This window comes from Besnoitia besnoiti, chromosome II, assembly GCF_002563875.1.
Source record: "Besnoitia besnoiti strain Bb-Ger1 chromosome II, whole genome shotgun sequence".
NCBI lineage: Eukaryota > Apicomplexa > Conoidasida > Eucoccidiorida > Sarcocystidae > Besnoitia > Besnoitia besnoiti.
The window spans coordinates 4,724,864-4,743,419 of NC_042357.1; the positions used below are offsets into that span (position 1 = coordinate 4,724,864).

The following is an 18,556-nucleotide window of genomic DNA, read 5'->3' on the forward strand; positions in this document are numbered from 1 at the left end:
TAAACTGATGTTCACTCGTCTTTTTTTTTACGACATACTGACGGAAGACGCGAGACCGTGACCGGAGGTTACGAGGCTTGTTGGGCGCATGCAGTTGCATGCGCCCAAGCGTGTCGCGTCCAGAGACTGCGCATGCAGAGCGACACACCAGCCACGGGAGAAACACAGAAGGAATACTTCTGTATCGTTGCGGCAGGCCTCTCTATACAGAACTCGTCCATCTGAGACAAGCAGCGAGGTGTTTCACAGCGCGGTTTGTGCCGCGAGATCCCTTCTGCGGTTTCTGACTAACCTGCGCTCGACTTTTGCTCGCCATCCACACTTCCCGCGGGACGGAAAGCCCGTGAAAACGAGCGACATGTGCACCGTCCGAGGAACCACAGCGCCCCTCCGGCATCTGAACCGCATTCGAGTGACTTTCTTGGTCTTTGTTTCTGCCGCAGCCTTGTTCTGTTGCTTCGGGACGGGCGCTGTCGCCGCTGCATCTCCGGTCGGGTCTCGCTACGCGCTCCCCCTGTGTGCCGCCTGCCTGTCACGCCCTATTTCGGCGTTGGCCTCTCGCTTTAGAGGTTCCTCCTTCCCTCCTTTTTCTTCACTGCGTGAGGCACGCTCTCTGAGAGTGCCAGCCAGGCCGTCGGGGTCACATACACCCGCGCTTATACCGTCCTTTCTGCTGTCGCGCCCGTCGCTCCACCCGCCGCGTGACACCGAGCACTTTGCTAGCCGCCGAAACTCCAGTCAGTCCACACAGCCACCGTTCGCTGGTTTTAGGCCGCTTCGGGTCGGCAGCGGCCACGTGAGACACCGGCGCTTTCGGGCGTGTCCTGAAGGCGGTGAGCCGAAACCCGAGGCCCGGCCGCGGAAAATCCGCGCGGACGATCTCCTCGTCCAGCGGGGCATCGCAGAGACGCGGAGTCAAGCTGCGTCGCTCATTCTGCTTGGCCGCGTCGCTGTTTTCGTGGCGAAAAAGAAGCCAAAGACCCCAGCGCACGGAACCGGTGACGCGCTGCCCAGCGGGACCGAGGATCCTCTGGGCGCGCCCGGCGAAAGGGGAGAAGACACAGACGCACACGAGAACCAAGAAAGTCAGCCTCTTCCTGGTCTGCAAGAGCAAGATTCAGTCAGGGCCTCGATCCGCCTACTACGGCAGCCCGCGAGCCCGCAGTCCCCGTTTGTGTCGCACCACGAGCTCCTGCAAGCTTGGCATCGCGTGATCTCCAGCGGTAAGCACAGTCTTCTTTCACTTCTGTCCCTCGGATACTCAGCCTTTGGTGCCCGCCCAGGGTGTGCCGACAGCGTGTTGGAAGAAACACCACACGCGCTCTGCTTCTTCTCTCTTTTCCGGCGCAAGGCCGTAGAGGCCGACAGGTTTTCGCTTGCGCGATGGCCTCTACCTGTGATCTTCCTCTCCTCAGCTGCAGGAGCCTAGATGCATCCACCGTGTGGTCGTGCAGGGATCAGCACTCCGTTTTTTTCTGTGCGACTCAGATCCTTCGCGATTTTCTTGTTTTTCGGGGCTTTGCTTCACTGTCGATGTTGTGCTGTCTTTCTGCCCTTCAAGAAGCGAGCCGGCGGTACGAACACGCGCACAGACTGGCGTGTTCGGGCCAAAGTAGGACGCCTTCATTGGAGCTCCTTGGTGTCAGATGGAAGCTCTTTTTCCCATCTTTTCTCCCTGGCGTGCGCGGATTCACTTCTTCGTTTTTCGCTCGTCTGGGCTGCCTCAGGGACCTTCCGCGTCCTCACGAAGGCGGGCGAGGCGCTACGCGCAGTTGACGGCCAGTGGCCTTCCCTCCTCTTGCACCCCGAGCCGCGGTTCGTGAACCGCGCTGGAGAGAAGCTCGAGGCCTTCCTCGCCAGCTGCTCCACCTCCCCCTCGCCTGCTGAGGCGGCCTCTTCTCTGTCTTCTGCCGCGACGCCTGGCGCTCCGTATTTCAAGGGCCTCTCTGCTTCCTGCGCCGCTTCGGCGCCGCTGTCTTCCGCAGCCGAAGGCGCGGAGCTTTTCTCTCTGAGAGGCAAAACCGTCCTCGACGTCGGGTCCTCGACTGGCGGCTTCACAGACTGCTGCCTGCAGCGGTGAGTGGGGTCGTTGCCCCTCCGCCGGCCTCCTCGCGATTCTCACGGTCGCGTCTGGAGTGCATGCATGCGGAAAAAGGGACGCGCGGGTGTGAGGCGCCTGTCTTTTAGGGCGCGTCGGGCACCAGAGAATTGCCGCGCTCGCGCGGCAATTCTCAGCGGGGATGAAAGCTGGCAGACCGAAGGCTGAAACGCATCAATACCTGGCATGCCTCCTTCGCTTGTTCATCAGGTGGTGCCATTAGTGGTTCGAGGCGGAGATGTGTCTGCGTGTGTTTACAATTCACACAGAGAGTCGAGTATTTTGCATTCATCTCAGGCGTAAAAGGCGACAACTACTTCTGCAGTGACAACAACGATACATGAAGTAGCTATGACCGTGATTTCCTACTCTGACCTCTCCGTAGATCAGCTGTTGACCAGGGAAAGAACTTGGTACTCTGTTGTAATTTTCTCGGGGGTACACACAGTTGAAGACGCGTACACGAGTTTCTCGCTCCGCTCCGAGGAGGCGACCTCCAACCAGGAGCGTGGCTAACTGGCATGCGAGACACGAATAACAAGACGACATGGTGCCCTGGAGTTTTTTCGTGTTTTGTAACCTGCAGAGGCGCTCAGCAAGTCGTTTGCGTCGACGTGGGTAGAGGCGAACTACATGCGAGTCTTCGCTCGGATTCGCGAGTGGTTGTTCGAGAAGGCGTAAACGCGCGGTAAGGAATTCATCGCCTTGCTCTACACTCACAAGCATGCAGCCACGACGCCTCGCTGCGGTATCTGTTCGCTGCGACATCCCCTTACAGATATTATTAGTCTCTATTTGTTCATTCTCTGGTGAAGCAGTTACAGAGACCGAGCGAAGCGATCGGTTTTCTGTAACATACTTCGGCGCGTACCACACGCCTGCACATGCTTGCGTCCTTGGGCATAGACATACGCATGTTTGCACGCCAAGCCGCGCATGCATCCGATGTCAATACTTCGCCGCGTGCGCGTGCTTGATCTTTATTTATTTATCTATCGTGACTTTTGCTGCGTTTCTTGCCTGGAGCCCCGCACGTCTCGTGCTCGCGAGCTGCCGAAGATGGATAAGTTTCTGGGCGAAGCCTCTGCTGTCTTTGCCTGGGCGCGCCGCGAGGGCTTGAAGGACGGGGCGCTTGTCGTCTCGTGTTTCGAGTTTTCGCGGCGCGGTCTGAGGACGCGGGACGGCGGGAGAGCGCAGGTGCCTTCTTCTGCACACTTGATCGCTGAGGCCGCTGTGAGAGAGACACACAGATTCACATTTTTGAGGCTTGAGGCGGCGGGCATGTCTTTCCTTATGTATCTATCTATCTATATCTATCTGTGTATTTTTCTTTATCTATCTATCTATCTATGACTATATCTATCTATGTCTATATCTATATATCTAGATCTATCTATATCTATATCTATCTATATCTATCTATCAGTATCTATTTGTGCCTCTGTCTCTTGCTATTTATACTCATGCTTCTCTGTGGAGGCACCACGCGTGAGCGGGTTCGCACCTCCGTCGATCTGTTGTGAGCTGCCCCTGTCTGTGGTCGCGCGTTTCTTTACGTATCTGCATTTATACTTCAGTCTGTTTGTCCCTTCGGGAACGCCCCCTCCGCGGATGCTTTTACCTGCGTCGGCTGCTGCGTTCTGTGGCAGCGACTAAAGGGAGGTTTTTCTGCGTGTGGACTCCGCAGTGGCGGACTCTATGTCCGTGGTATTTTCTATAGGCATTCACAGGTCTGAGCTCTTCGCAAGTTGGGGGGGAACTTCGCTTTCACATGCGTTGCGCGGCTCGGGTGACAAGCCCTCCGCCAGCGCCTGGAATTCAGATGCGGACTGCGAAGCTGCTTTCAACTTTCAGATCTCTTTTCCGCTTCGCATTCTGGTTCGTGGCGCAGCTACCTCACGGCAGAAGACGTGGGCCGCAAGGAGTTCGATTTTGTGGTCGTTGACCTCTCGTTTATCTCCCTGAAGAAAGGTCAGCTGTTTTCTCTCCGCTCTTCTTCTTCGCGGCATCACTCCGCGCGTGGCGACTCGCACGCGCCGTCGTCCTGTCTCCTCTCACGTCAGCGCTCAATCCCTTTGCTTAGCGACGTCCTCAAACATGCATGCTTAGGCTTAGATTGCACTATCTCTCTCTCTGTGCTCACGTTAGAAAAGGAGAGACTAGTCGGGATGAAGTCCCTCCACTGGGGCCTTCTCAAAGGACACAGTTGCTTGCGCCCCACTCTGGCTGCTGTCTGGTTTCGCGCCCTCTGGCCTTCTCACAGCCCGTTTTCTTAGTTTTTTTGATTCCACTGCTTTGCGCACTCAGCAGATCATCGCGGTTGATGTGTCTGCTGGAACGGACGAGGTGCATTTCGGCAGACTGGCTTCTGCGTTCCAGGCGCCTCCGGGGCAAACGAGGCTTGTGCGTCCGACGTGTGGTCTGTGAATCTCTGCTCGCAGTCGTCGAACGCGTCTGGAGTTTTGTAAAACCCGAGGGAATTCTCATTCTTCTGGTGAAACCTCAATTCGAGGTCACGCCGGTGAGTGCGGGAACAGACTCGTCTTTGTGGTCATATGGGTGTTTAGTTCGACGGCTTGTTCGCGAGACGCAGCCTCGCCTACACGCCCGTGTATATGTGTGCCTACCTAAACCTGTCGACCATATCTATCTATCTATGGAACTACCTATTCATATTTATCTATCTATCCATATCTATTTTTCTATCCATCTATCTATCGACACTTCCGTGCTGGAGACACTTGCCTTCTTCGTGGGGCTGCACATCTCAGCCTGAAACGTAGATACATGTAAATATATGTACATATGTATTGTGAGCACTGCTTGCCTCGCGAGATGCAGATGCAGTCGGCTCCGCAGAAACGTTTGAGAGATCAAGAGAGTTGAACTGTGTCGTTGTTTTCTCCGGCGCCGGTGTCTTGGTCGGAACGCACGTTCGATGCGAGCGGCCACGCTGCAGGCGCGCGGGTGTGGTTTTGAGAACGGTGGTGCGAGGGTCCCTGTTGATCAAGGCGTCTACCCGTTTCGCGTGACTGGAATGTTGGCATTTGCCTCTCCAAGTCCGAGGCCGCTTCAGGTCGCGCTGGCCTTCGTTCCTGACGCAGTTTGGTTCATCCTGGCGCTCGGTGTCTTCACCTTTCCGCCGTGCGTGCGTGTCCAGGCTGAGGCTTCGCGCTTCAGAGGCGTTATTCGAGATCCCGGCCTTCGCGCGCGCGTCGTCGAAGAGATCCGCGCCTTCTGCGTTGCCTCGCTGCGCGGCTGCGAAGAGCTGGTGTCTCGCCCGTCTGCCGTCCGGGGGAAGCGCGGGAACATCGAGCAGTTCCTCGCCCTCCGGAGGCGGTTGCAGGGCCAGAGCCCATTAGAAAGAACTCGACTTCTCCCGCCAGCTGAGACGGCGCACTGAGCACTCAGTCCGACCCGTGCTGGTCGCCAGTGTGCGCTGGCAGTCGGTCACACACCGCCGCGTGGGACTCGCAGCGGCAGCCCGCCGAAGAGACGAGAGGACGGAGTCTCTCTGGAAGGCGCTAGCACTCTGCGGCGCAGGGGGGCGCGGACGAGCAGGCACTAAAGACGCGGGAAGACATCGACGTGCAGGCAGACCCGCGTCTGTGTAGGCTCTCCGCGTTTGAGACGTCCGCGATCCTGAGTCGAAGGATCTAGGGAGGATGTGTCTTCGCAGAGCCCTCCGTGGAGGCGACAACTTCTTTCAGTGCCTACCGGAATCCCGCTCATTTTCGCTGGAGCTTCTTATCCGCGTTTTACACAAGCCAAGTGCCACAGACTGCTTAAGACGGAAAAACGGCACCACAGCAAGCTCAGCTTGTGTTTCGATGAGCGAACCAGGATATTCGCGCCAAACCGGAATACACAGACAAAAAATACTCTGTTCATGCTCTCCAGCCAAGAAGACTGACAATGTAGTTGTCTTACCAGTGCCGCCGCAGTGCGGCCTCAATACACCGTACGTAACATACATATATATATATATATATATATATATATATATATATATGCTTGCGAGAGAGCGAGGAAAAACCTACTAAAATACCCACAACATATATATCTATCCATATACGTGTTTACACGTGCAGACGGCATCTGATCAATTACTAAACGTGCTTAGCCACGTAAATTCACGGCGACCACTCAAGGATACCCCGCCTCATGACGACACATCCACTTCACGGTGTACATACACCTGGCAGAGCCTGTCGAGAGACTCAGAGGTCGCCAGAAACATTCGCAGACGAGCTGCCGGCAACTGCAGTGCCCCAAAAATGACTTCCGTTAGCAAAACGTCTCAGCCTGCCGCATACCTGTCTCAACACTCGCACACTCCGTGCTGCACCTAGCAGCACATCATCGGGTGTAGGTACAACTCAGCTCAGAGCCGTGGAAAACTTCGCCTCAAACGCGATCAAAAAGAAAATCCATGCAGAGTTGAGACGCACATCGCAACGCGTGGTCGTGTCTTTGTCTCGGTTATCCCTTCCAGTTCGATGCTGCTGACCGCTGCAGCATCTGAACAACATTCTGGCCTCGCTGTCCAAGTAAGTGAAAACAAAAATCCATCGACGCCGGCTGAAACGCGTCGAATGCGAATTGATATTCGTGCAGTCGATCCTCAGATCCACCACTTTTTGCTGTCGCAGACAGTCTTCAGAGAAGCGATTTCTAGGCCCAGACCTCTTCGACGATGCGTTTGTCTGCAACGAAGAAACACAAATCGAAATCGAGAAGTGAACAGTTGCAAGCGAACTCCTGACCGGATAACGGGAAAGATAACATGAGTTGCAGCATCGACTTGCCCCCCATCTCCAACACGTCTGTTGCCCTACGATGCAACTCGCTTCCCGTCGGTATTCGCGTATACACATATATACATATATGTATGTATATATACGTGCTAGCGTGCACATTTATACTAGAACGTCTACCAGTTAACAGACACAGCAGGCACCACGAGGGAGAGGACGGGATTGCCCTAGCGATTTCCCCTCGCCCCGACGCCTGTGGCCCGGTCCTCTTCACTTTGTTTTTGACGCATCATGTCGTCGTCTTCCTTCCTGGTATTCCTCTTTCCGCACTGCGCAGTCACTCAAAGCCAGCTCCGCCACGTAGGCCTACACCATTGCAATCGCGCCTTCTTTCCCGCGTTTGCACTCTCACTTTCGCGTCTGGATTTTTAGGACTCTCCCTTCCCTCGCTTACTTGTACGGAGGTTGTGGACGAACTCCTTCGCCCTGGCTTCGTCGTTTCCAAGCTTCTCCGCCGCTGCGTGCACGAGTGCCTCCGTCACGCCGGCCGCCATCGCGCTGCGCCTACGCACCACAGAGGAAGAGAAGGATGCGAAAACGAAAACGCTCAGCAGAGAAGGGACGCTTTGCGGCAGACGAGAGTCTGAAGGACCCCGGAAAACCAAAGGACCACGAACTTCTCGAAAGTCGCGCGGGAGAGACTCGTGTCTTCTTCATCGCGAGAACCGACGAGCCGAAGCCACGGTCACGCGAGACAACACCAGAAAAGCAACACACACCTCAACAGGGAAGAGCCTCAGGCAACGCCATTCGCGGCTGCGCGTTCATCACGCGAGGCCGCCCTTTTAGAAACGAACATTTCACCTTAAAAATGAAGAAAGCCCCTCGACTTACCCACAGATGTAGACGATGCCCCTCCGCTCGTGCACGAGGCGCCAAACGAGGTCTTTCTCCTCCTGAATCTTGTCCTGCACGTACTTCCTTGGTTGCTGCACCACACGCACACCTTCCAAAAGCTCAGCTGCCATGGAGACTAAAGTTAAAAATACTGTTTTTTTCAACTGAAGTGTTGCAGGCACGTTTTGTTTTTAAGCCACGAGACTCCCGCTCAATCGAGGAGAGCTCCTGGAGCAGCTTGCGTGACGGCACAGCCTCGAGGCTGTCAAGTGTATGCATGTATGTCTGTATGTATATGTATGCATGTACGTATACATACATATAAGTTCAAGTTCATGCGACTGTTTATTAAAAATATAGGTTGAAAATGCGACGGCGGCGAGAGAGCTGGGTGCGTTTGAGGCTTCTCGACTCCTCACCCCGCTGTCCATGCGCTAGCTGCTCACGAATTTAACGCACTTTCTAAAGGAGCGTCCTCTCAGAGTGACATTCGTACATGACTGAATAGACGCATTCCAAGCTTATTGTTTGTGAACATCGCGTAGATCCGCTCGGGTTGCAGAGAAGGGCAGCCGCGCAGCGACGAACGAACGCCAAGGAGAGAGAGGCAGGACGCTGGAGGTAGACACACTTACGTGTATGCATGGATGCAGATACATACTATATCTATATCTTGATATATCTCTGTTTATATACTTGTTCATACGACTCAGTGTGACGCGCAAGGCTCATGCCAGAAACCTGTGAGACCTTCCGCCGGCTGTCGGAAAAGAGCTTCCGTGGTCAAGGCTTACCCCGGGTTGTCGCGAAAAGGCGAGCAAGAGGTGTGTGAGAATCTTCTTGTTCTTGTGCGAGTCGACGCCCCTTTCTTCTTCGTTCGAGGGCGGCGTGTCGCTCGCCGTCCGCGCCTCGGCGCTGTCCGCGAGGCTGCCCGGGTCTGCCTGCGCGTAGCGGAGGAGTTCGTCGCGGTAAAGGAAGTCTTTGTCCGCCCGCTGGCAGCCGAAGAAGAGCACGACAGGCCCTTGCCAGCCTCCGAGGCTCTCGAACTCGCGCAGAAACGCGATAAATGGGGCGATGCCTGAGCGAAAACCAACAATCTGCCAGCCCTATCTCAAACCATGGAGACTACGAAGCTATTATTTACACTGGTGAGTGCCTCGGTGAGAGATTCAGTCAAAGCAAACGCCATGGTGTATACTACGATCCTTACTGGCAGGAGCACAGGCGAGACCACACAAACGGAGGCGCGGCCTACGCCGCACCCGCCCGCAGATGAAAAGCCCGCAAATCGCGCAGAGGGACGCGAGAGCGATATCGAGCGAGCGCCAGACGTCCAGCGTTGCGTGCAGCGTGCGAAACCCCAAAGGACAACAAGCTGCAGGGCTCGACAGCGACTTTGACACCACCAGCGAGGCGGACACAAGGACAAAACTCCGTTCGATTCTATCTTGAAAAACTGGGAAAAAAGGAAACTTGGAAAGAGAAAGATACCTGTGCCCGCGGCGACCATGATGACGGGCGTGCGGACGTCGGCAGGCAGGCGAAACGTCGAGGGCTTGATCAGGGCCTTCAGGACGTCTCCCGGCCTCAGCTGCTGCGTGATGAACGATGAGCACGCTCCGAGGAAGAGTCGCTCCTCCTGCTGAAGCCGCGCGGGCCTCGTCTCCTCATGCACGGCCGAAGGGCTTCCAAAGATCTTGAATCCTGAGAAGAACACAGGCAAAGCCGCAACAAACACTGGTGCCGGTGATAACTGAGCCTATCCGCACCCGCCAAGCCACCAGTTCTCTGCTTTCGATTCCCTCCTGTCTATCACTTCTTCAACCTCGGTGCTCCTGGAGGACCCTCTCCCTCTCGCAAACAGACACCCGGCTGGGTCGCCAAACGTCGAAGGCCTGTCCCGTGAAGAGGCGCGATGCAGACGCGCAAGGCAGCGCGTCAAAACCGGAAACCTGAGGACGAAGAAACGCGTGCGGCGTGCATCAGCCGCCCCGCCATCGCGCCTCATCGCCAGGGTGAGAACGTCCCCCCTACGCCGGTAAGGCGCTGTCGTCTCACGGGGCGAGCCGAGCTCCGTCGCGCATCCCTACCCTTTTCCTCGAGCGACGCCGCCGCGAACTGGAGGCCGTCTGTCCTCTCGGAAACGAGTCCCACGCAAAGCGACACCGACCGCGCCCCGGGCTCGAGTGCGAGGGCCTTGGGAGAGGAGGCGATCGTGTAGGCCCGCGGGGTGTGCGCGGCGGAGAGGAGCGCCAGCAGAAGGCCCAGCTGGCGAGTCTGCAGAGACGCTTCCGCGGCGCGCTCAGCCGATCCGCCGAAAGATCCGCGCCGAGAAGCTGGGGCCGAGGCACCAGCAGCAGGCAGGCGATCGACGAACGGGCGAGTGAACGACGGCGCAAGCGTCGGTAGAAGGTCTCGCAGCGTGAGCAGTGGAGATCTCACGCAGGCCTCGTAGACCTGCTGGGCATGCTGAGAACCCATTGAGAAGCGAGTCAGGCGAAGGGCGCCCACACACAGCAAACCCGTATGCCTCGTCCGCATTTTATATGCGCAGAGATTTTTCTGTATGCGCAGCCTTTGAAACGGAAGCAAAGCCACCGCTGAGACACGCTCAGCTGCGTCTCTCTCCTCTTCCTCTCTCCGGCGGCGTCCAACAGCGGAACCCGCCCGCCGACGCATACGCATGTGCATACAGATCCACACGTATATTAGCGTATATACATATCTACATCCAACCAAAGAGGGCGTATAACCGAGACAGTGCACTTTTACAACTATATAGAACTATACTATACATATGTAGAGGACAGCCTGGCGTGATAGTCTAGCGAGGTTCCATTCGCCGATTTCGGACACCTCGGCTTTTTCTCACAGGATCGTCACAGCAGAGACGAAGCCACTGCTGCCGTTCTTCGGGGTCTTCGATCCACAGCGACAACGTGGCGAGCGAGAACTTGGGGAGCTGCCCTGTCAGGTTGCAGAAGAAACCTAGAGCGTCCTGAAACCGCGTGACAGACACGCAGGAGCATCCGGGGTGCCGAGGCGACAACGAGTGCCCCAGGAAGCGAGTCTCTACCAGAGGAGAAAGCGCGAAACGAAAGGTGGACTACGGAGCCTCGCTTCGGTGTTTGCATGCGTTTTCTGTAGCGGCTGCGGTTGCGAGAGACGAAAGCTGCTGCCTATTGATTTGCATCCTGCGTGAAACCGCTTCGATTCGCTCTGTGCGTTGGCCGTTTCCAAATCAAAAGCGAACTCTGTTTTCTGAAGATCAGGACGCTTTTGAGACGAACCTCGAGGGTGCAGGGCGTGGGAAACGGGGCGGCGTACGTCAATGAAGCGGCGGACGAAGTCGCGAACGAAGCGCCGAGCACCGCGGCGCTCGGCAGCCAGTGAACGTAGTCAGAGAGCGCAACGCCTTGGTCTTTGAAGCCGAGGAAGCCATGCCACCAGGCGATCTGAATTTGAAAAAAAAAGCACACATGGCGCGTGCGTCTTCCCGACAGTTCGCGGAGTGTCCGCTGAGTGCGCGTAAGATGATAATGATTGTGAATATGGAGCCACCTGAACACCACCTATGAATATATATTATATATCACAGAAGGTCTGCTTCGGCGCCACAGAACTCTTGCGCCAAGCCTTCGCATGCCCCACGCCGCTTTCTGCCGCTTTTAGGGTTTAGGGTTTAGCCGAAGCGCGTGGCGTCCGCGGGGAGTTTTTTTCCTTGCCCGTCCAGCGTATATTCGAAACTCCACAACTGTGAACTTGCTGAGCGCACATCACGCCATCACTTTGGCACTGGCCTTCTTGATGTCAGTCTGTTCGGAGTAGACGGACAGATATGGTGTTGGCGGTGACGCACCTCCTCAGCGGCGTTTCGGTGCAGGCAGTACATGGTATCGGCGGCGCGGTACTGAACGGCGGGGAAGTCGGTGATGTCCAAGTTGACTTCAACGGTGCTCTCCACAGGCGCCTCCTTCCGCCCCGGCGCCTGGCGCGTCGCCCCACGGGCGGGGCTGGTCTCCGCGGCTGCAGGCGGGGAGGTGCAGGGCGTCACGCGCTGCCGCAGTTGGCGCACGGCCTTCACCGGCATCTCCTCCATGCAGAAGAAGAACTTGGCGCTCGTGCCATGGGGTACCTGCGCGAACGGCGCCAGCCAGGCCTTCCCTGCCTTCGCCGCAGCTTCCTCCTCCACCCGCTTCTGCTCAGCAAGCAGCGCCTCCGCCGAGGGCCCCGCCAGCAGGCGGAACGAGGCGTCGGTGTCTGAGAAGCGAAAACGAAACACAGAGAAAGAGAGAGGGAACGACGCACCTAAAGGGTCGCGGCAAGGAGAGTGGCGCCCGCAGGGAAGAGGAGGCCCCAGCGAAGCGCGAAAAGAACTGTAAAAAAGACGAATAGATATCACGAGACGACTGTCCTCGGAGACAGCAACATGAGCGAGGGGAGCGGCAGTGAGCTGCTAACAATGGAGATCGAAAAAACAAGCAGGTGAACCGCAAGGCTTCGCCTCCAGAAAAGCGGAATCGCATCCATACAGGAGGATCCCGCGACTCCCTACGAAACCGTGGCTTTCTGCGAGGCTTGAGGCAGCGAGAAACGCAAGGCGTTCGTTCTGGCGTCTGCGCCGCCCGCCCGCGTGCTGACGTTAACTCCGAGCCAACTGACAACAGCCATGCAGAGTCAACCATAAACGTGACAAAAACAGACTTGTGGGCGTAATACATGTGTAGCTACCCAGATATAAATATAGTGGGATGCATAAGCCGCTGAGGAAGGGCTGCGTCCGAGCCGGACTCAGCGCGAAGACTCCGTCTGGGAGAATGAGGCTCGATTCCGTGGACCCCACGGAGTAACGAAGGAGACATCGAAACAAGGAGAGACGGACAGATGTGTGGCCTGCGAGACTTACGGCGCTTCGCCCACGCCTCGACCCTCTTCTGGAGCTTCGCAATCGCCGCTGAAAACACGCAGAGACGCGAAGAAAGCGAGAAAAAACTCAGCCAACAGTCAGTGCATCATGAAGAACAGCACACACGAGGGCAAGCGTCGGTGAGGAGAGAGCCCTGCAAAAGACGCAGAGGTAGCGCGCGGGGAGCAGAAAGAAGGCTCCAGACACTCTATAGAAGGCCAGAAACAGAATTCTTGTAAGGCGCGAGGGTTTAGGGCTAGCGCAGAAAGCCGCAGACGAGGCAGGAAGCGCGAGAGCCGACCGCCAGCCGGCAGGGAAGGAGACCGGTGACGGAGAGGCCAACGCAGAGAGTCTCAGCAGACGCACATGCGTGCGCGCATGTCTGGCTCAAGAACAAGTCCATCCGCCTCTGCGCGCCACGGAAGCCGCAGCTGGGGAGGGAGGCTTAGAGTGCACGTCGGCGATGAGGAAGCCTTGACAAGCGTTTGACGCGTGAAGCTCCGACAGCGCGAGAAAGAGAGGAGACAAAGCGGCATGGCGTGGAGCGGACAGACGGACAGTGGCAGCCCCAGCAGGCTCTCCCGCATCGCCGGAGGGACGTCGCCACTCCGCGCTTCGGCTCACCGTCTTCTGAGAGACTGCCTGCGACTGCAGCAGCGCCGATCGCGGAAGCGGCGCGCGAGAGGCTGGCGCTCGGGGTGCTTGGAAGGAAGGCCTTGTCGCCTTCGGCGCCGGCCTCTGCTTGCGCCTCGCCCTCATCGCTTCTCTGCAGGAAGTCGAGCGAGAAGCTCCTTCGCCGCAGGACGGGGGTCTCGCCTGCCGCCACCCCGACACTCGACAGCGAGCGCAGCGCGGCTGGAGAAGCCGGAGAGAGAGAGGCCTCTGCCAGCACGGCGGACGCGCCGGAGGCCTCCGCGGGGTTCTGGGTGTCTTCCAGACTGCCGCCCTCGTCCACCAGCGTCTTCAGCGCAGGGAAGAAGAGCTCCTCAAGCCATCGCGAGAAATCCGCGCCCACGTCGCCGGCGCCGTCGCCCAGCCCCAGCGGACAGAGCAGGCGAAACCGCGCCGAGCCGGAAGCGAGGGCGGCGGGCGAGGCGGAGGCTGAAGTGGCCGCCGCTTGCGCTTGCTGGGACTGGATCTGCTCCAGCATTTTGAAGGTGCGGCGCCCCATACGGTTGAAGCGCTCGTAGTCAGTGCTACCGAGGCCAAAGACCGCGCAGTAGCCGCGCATCCTCGGCACCGCCGTGGACCCGCGAACGCTCTTCGAGTACGCCTTCAGCTGAAGCACGGAAGCCAGACACAGCGACCCAGGCGCGAGCATGCCAACGGGGCCAAGCAGCAGCAGCAGCGTTGGAGCTCGTACGCGTCCTCAGGTCTGCCTTCGGACGCGCAGACGACGCCCGCAGAAAGGACAAGAAGCCGAGAAAAACGACACAAACTGCAGGAGAGAGAGGCGAGCACGCAGACCCGCCTGGTGACGGCGAACCGGACCCGTAGGTGCCTCTGGGTTGAGGCTATCGGTCACACATTGCGGATGCTGACTTCCCAGCTGAGCTTTGACATCTCTTTACTTTGACGTCAATGCACTTGGAAATGGACGTTTCATCTCAACTGGCACACCCGCCGCAAGAAACAGCTGACAAGCGGTCAGAAAGCGCATCGGCCTCAGCCGAGAGGCGGAAGACAACAGACTGAATCGGAGAAAGACGTTCAGGAAAGCAAAAAGACGCTAAGGTGAAAATGCGCTCAGCCTACCCAGTCAAAGAAGACGCGTGCGTTGTCGGTGGGCTCGCCCTCGCCGTAGGTGGCAACAACGAGCACTTTGTATCTCTGCGCGAGAAACGCGTCGGGGTCGAAGTCCTAAAAATGAAAAAAAAACACAGAAGCAGAGATCGACACGGGGACGCTCCGCCACAGCGCTGCACTGGAGACAGGCACCTCAACAATACCGGATTTTTCTGCAAGAATAGGCCTCACACACACACAGCAAGCGATGTAGGGTCGTAGAGACGCGAGAAGAGGCCGCGAGCTCGCCGCCGTGGCGACAGCCACCTTGCACACGGCGGGGCGCGCATCCTCGCGTTGCAAGAACGACAATGAACGCAAACATGCGCAGCAGAAGAAATGCGAAGTGCTCGTAGGGTTCCTGAGTTCCGAGTTCAGTCCTGGCGTTGGGAGGCGGCTGAGCCCTAAACCGTACCTCGAGGTCAATCACCTCAACACGCTTGATCCCCTCGACCTCCTCAGTGACGGCGCTGGCGAGCTCCTCGCCAAATGCCTCGGCAGTGCCGGACTGGCTGCCAAAGTACACGAAGAGTGTGTCGCTGAAGACGACATCTTCTTCGGCGTCTCGCTGTGTCCCATGTCCAGCGACACCCGGCTTGCCGCCGCGGCGCCGAGGTCGCGACGGGCGCAGCAGAAAGTAGCAGAGAGCCGCAGTGCCCACTGCGACGCCCGAGATAAGCAGGAGACGGGAGGCAGAGCCGCCAAGAAAGGAAGAAGACATCGCGGCCAGGGAAGGGGAGAGGGGGGGAGGGAGCAGAGAGCCACTGTGGAGGGAATTCAGAGGAAGCAAGGGGGAGACAGGGAGATCGGACGACAAGAGGAAGTGAAGGGTAGACAAGCGGCGCAAAGCGGAGGCGCGGGGAAAACAGGAAAGAAGAGAGAGAGATTAGGCGTCCAAGATGAGAAAACTGGCGAGCAGGAGACGGCACTGAAGCGAGGAGAGACTCGGCGCGCGGCTGATGGAAGCAAGCCAACTCAAGCGGCAAGGAAACGGAAAATGGCGGAAAGAATAAAACCGAAGACCCCAAGGCGCCTCACGAAACAAAGAAAATGGCGGACGAGGCACTGGAAGGGAGCGGACGCGCTTTCCACGCAAGGGGGTCACCCCACGTGCGATGGGGACGGAGACAAGCAAGTATAGAAGAAGACATCAAGAGGAAACGGGATGAAACCGACGACTGGCAAGACGCAAAGATGAGAGCCGAGCCAGGAGAGAGGAAGACGCGGCAGAAAATCACGAGAGTCGGCATTGCTCGTAAAGACAAACCCGGCTCGACGCACACACTCCGCGTGTGGGCTTCTCCGTGGAAAATCTGAGTCTTACGAAGGAGTCAGGAAAAGACACGAGGGCAAGCACAGATGTAAGCGAAGAGAGGGGAAGAGAGAGCGGTTTTAGATGGCACACCATGAACGGAAGCGAGAACGAACGGCGCGCGCTGGGGAACGTAAACTAGCGCATGCACATGCAGAGAGACTGGAGAGACGGTGAGAGACACGCACACGCTCCAACAAGTCGGCAGTTTTAGCCATTCAAATATAAACTCCTGATCTGGCTCTGGCTGAGAGTTCTACGAGATGGAAAACAGCGCTTTCTCGCCTCCGCGACGGTGTTGTGCTGCGGCCCTCCGTGCCGCGGCGCGGACTCTGCGAGAGAAAAGATGCCCGGGCTTTCCACCTCGTCATCGAAAACCCGAGAGGGACGCTTGGAAAAGCTGCAGCTTCCTCTCAAGAGACACAGCTACAGCTTCCTCCCAAGAGACACAGCTACAGCTTCCTCCCAAGAGACACAGCTACAGCTTCCTCCCAAGAGACACAGCTACAGCTTCCTCCCACGAGACACAGCTACAGCTTCCTCCCAAGAGACACATCTGCAGCTTCCTCCCAACAGACGCAGCGAGTGCGGATGCAAGGAATTCGTCACTTGCAAAGACAATACAGCACTGGAGCCCACGCCCCTGAATCGATGCCACTCGCGACCCCTGGAGATTCGGCACTACAGGTTTCAGGGCGACCCTGTCTGCGTGTTTCCCCTCGTAACCCAGAACCAGGTCAAAAAGAGATGTGCCATATTAGAAGAAAGGGAGGCATCTTATAAGGAAGCCTTCCAGTGCGTGGAACGTTCTTTTTGCGCCTCGCGCGGCCTCTCGACGAGGACGAACCCAAGGCCGGAGAAACCCACTGCCAGCGAAGAACTCGAGACACTTTTCGAATGCATCAGAGGCGGTCGCCGCGTGCGCTCTTGAGAGTTGCTGCTCTGGACTGGTTGCGCGGAAAATCTCCCAGGCTTCGAAAGCTTTTATGCACGGTAGAATTGTCGATCGTCTCCGCCAGCAGCGAACTGGCGCGTTGCCACGCAGCGATAGCCGAGGCGGCCTCGAGTTCGCGAGAAAACGGAGAAGGCAACGAACCAACGAACCCATCTGAATTCAACAGGGACTCGCGGTAAAGCTGAACCCGAATCCCTGGCGGGGGCGTTTCGTCCAAGAAGTTTGCGAACTACGACTCCACTTTGACAAATGCATTTCTGCATGGGGAGCTAGCGCTGGTCATCTCACGTCCTCTACAGAGCTGCTTGCCCTCGTTCGGTGGCGGAGACAGGAGTATTCATCGACTTTTTCTGCGGAGTACATCCTACGAGTTGGTTTACTGGTCTAGATCTCGAAGGTCTTCGTACGCGTTCGCATGAATCAGAAGTAGAATGTGGGGGAGGCCGGAACTTTTGCTGGGCTCAGCGGTGCATCTAGGCCTAGACGTAAATTTTACCGTCCTTTCACCTGGCCGGATACAGGCGGATAGTCATCGTGCGTTGGAGCAAATGCCATGGTTTCGATTGCAAAAACTTTATTCACAGACAAACTCTTCTACACGGAACTCCCCCAGTGCGCACGCGGAAACTGAACAGCGGCTTCATCTGCCCGTGGTAACTTCTCTGTATATATATAATACACATCTTTATTTGTATACGTGTATGGCTATATAGGCGCAGGTATGTGTGCAGCTTGGTTTTACACACCCTAACCGGGTAGCCTTCATTGTCAGGGCAAAGACAGCTACGATCTGTCTGCTTTTGAAAATGGTGTGGAGGCAGACGCTCTCAAGAGGGAGCCGCTCAAATATTCGACACCATGAGGTCGCGAACTATAAACGAACGCATCTCCATGGTGAGATGCCTGTGCATAACGCCGAACTACATCCGACGGCTAACTGGGCGCAGGACAGCCGCCCCTATGCGTCTAAAGATACTGAAATACTACTTCCCCTCTCCGCTTGCGTACGCGTATATTTGTGGAGGTCAATGCCTACATGGAGACAGCCCTATCTGTATCCGGTCATACAGGCGTCGCCACAGATTTTGAGGCCAGCATGCATGCATCGATATGCATACATATATATATGCATGCACAGCGGCACTAGATACGGCTAGCTGCGAGAGCTACACCGGCCCTCGCCCGCCTTAGCGTCTTCTTGGGGCCGTTTGGGAGCGTGTCACGTCGTAAATATATGTATATATCTATGCCCCTATGAATGCATGTATGTATGTATGTCTATTTGCATGCTTAATTATGACCCGCATGCTATAGTGATACATCGCACTATGGCAGGTAAGCAACCGCGTAGGTGCATTCAGGAGTATGACTGTCGCGATTGCGTTTTTCGCTTTCGCCTCGATAGTGTCCTGTCTCAATTCTGGCAGCCACATGTTCTCATGGATCAGATCATGTCCTAAACTGCCGCCCTGGCTTGGCTGCCACGCGAGCTTCTTCCGAGACGTGTCTCTCACGCAGGCCAGGCAAGGGGTAGCGAGAAGCCGGCGGAGCAGTGCTAAAAACCATTCGAGTCAAATGAGAAGTTATGTGAGACGTCCACAACACTCTGCTCAAGACACCCTTGATGCGTAGTTCGCCCCAAGTACCCCGCTGCCGACCTCGAGACGTATTTCCCGTCGGCTCCTGCCTCCCGCAAAGCGTCTCTCCACACGCTACATTGCAGGATTTCATCCTCCACAGCAACGGGGGTATGTCCGCACATATATCAGTAGGAATAAACAAGGATGTAGGGGATCATGTGACATGATACCGCTACGCACACGCTCTGAGAAATATACATATACAT

General features: G+C 56.8%; 2 protein-coding genes across 2 annotated transcripts; one reads left to right on the plus strand and one right to left on the minus strand.

The window, feature by feature from the left end:
• Window positions 1-358: 358 nt before the first annotated feature.
• BESB_040160 (uncharacterized protein) lies at window positions 359-5,501 on the plus strand (the record flags this gene model as incomplete). The annotated part of the gene is made up of 6 exons (XM_029362602.1): window positions 359-1,223; window positions 1,728-2,076; window positions 2,685-2,786; window positions 3,990-4,069; window positions 4,540-4,619; window positions 5,259-5,501. The coding sequence occupies 6 exons, from the start codon at window positions 359-361 to the stop codon at window positions 5,499-5,501; spliced, it is 1,719 nt and encodes a 572-aa protein (XP_029221567.1).
• A 1,271-nt stretch (window positions 5,502-6,772) lies between these two features.
• Window positions 6,773-15,164, minus strand: BESB_040170 (flavodoxin domain-containing protein; the record flags this gene model as incomplete). The annotated part of the gene is made up of 14 exons (XM_029362603.1): window positions 6,773-6,804; window positions 7,310-7,419; window positions 7,750-7,844; window positions 8,547-8,830; window positions 9,244-9,456; window positions 9,843-10,053; window positions 10,096-10,221; window positions 10,625-10,750; window positions 11,043-11,207; window positions 11,612-12,012; window positions 12,659-12,706; window positions 13,283-13,937; window positions 14,414-14,518; window positions 14,859-15,164. 14 exons carry the CDS (start codon window positions 15,162-15,164, stop codon window positions 6,773-6,775), a joined length of 2,877 nt encoding a protein of 958 aa, XP_029221568.1.
• Window positions 15,165-18,556: the final 3,392 nt, after the last annotated feature.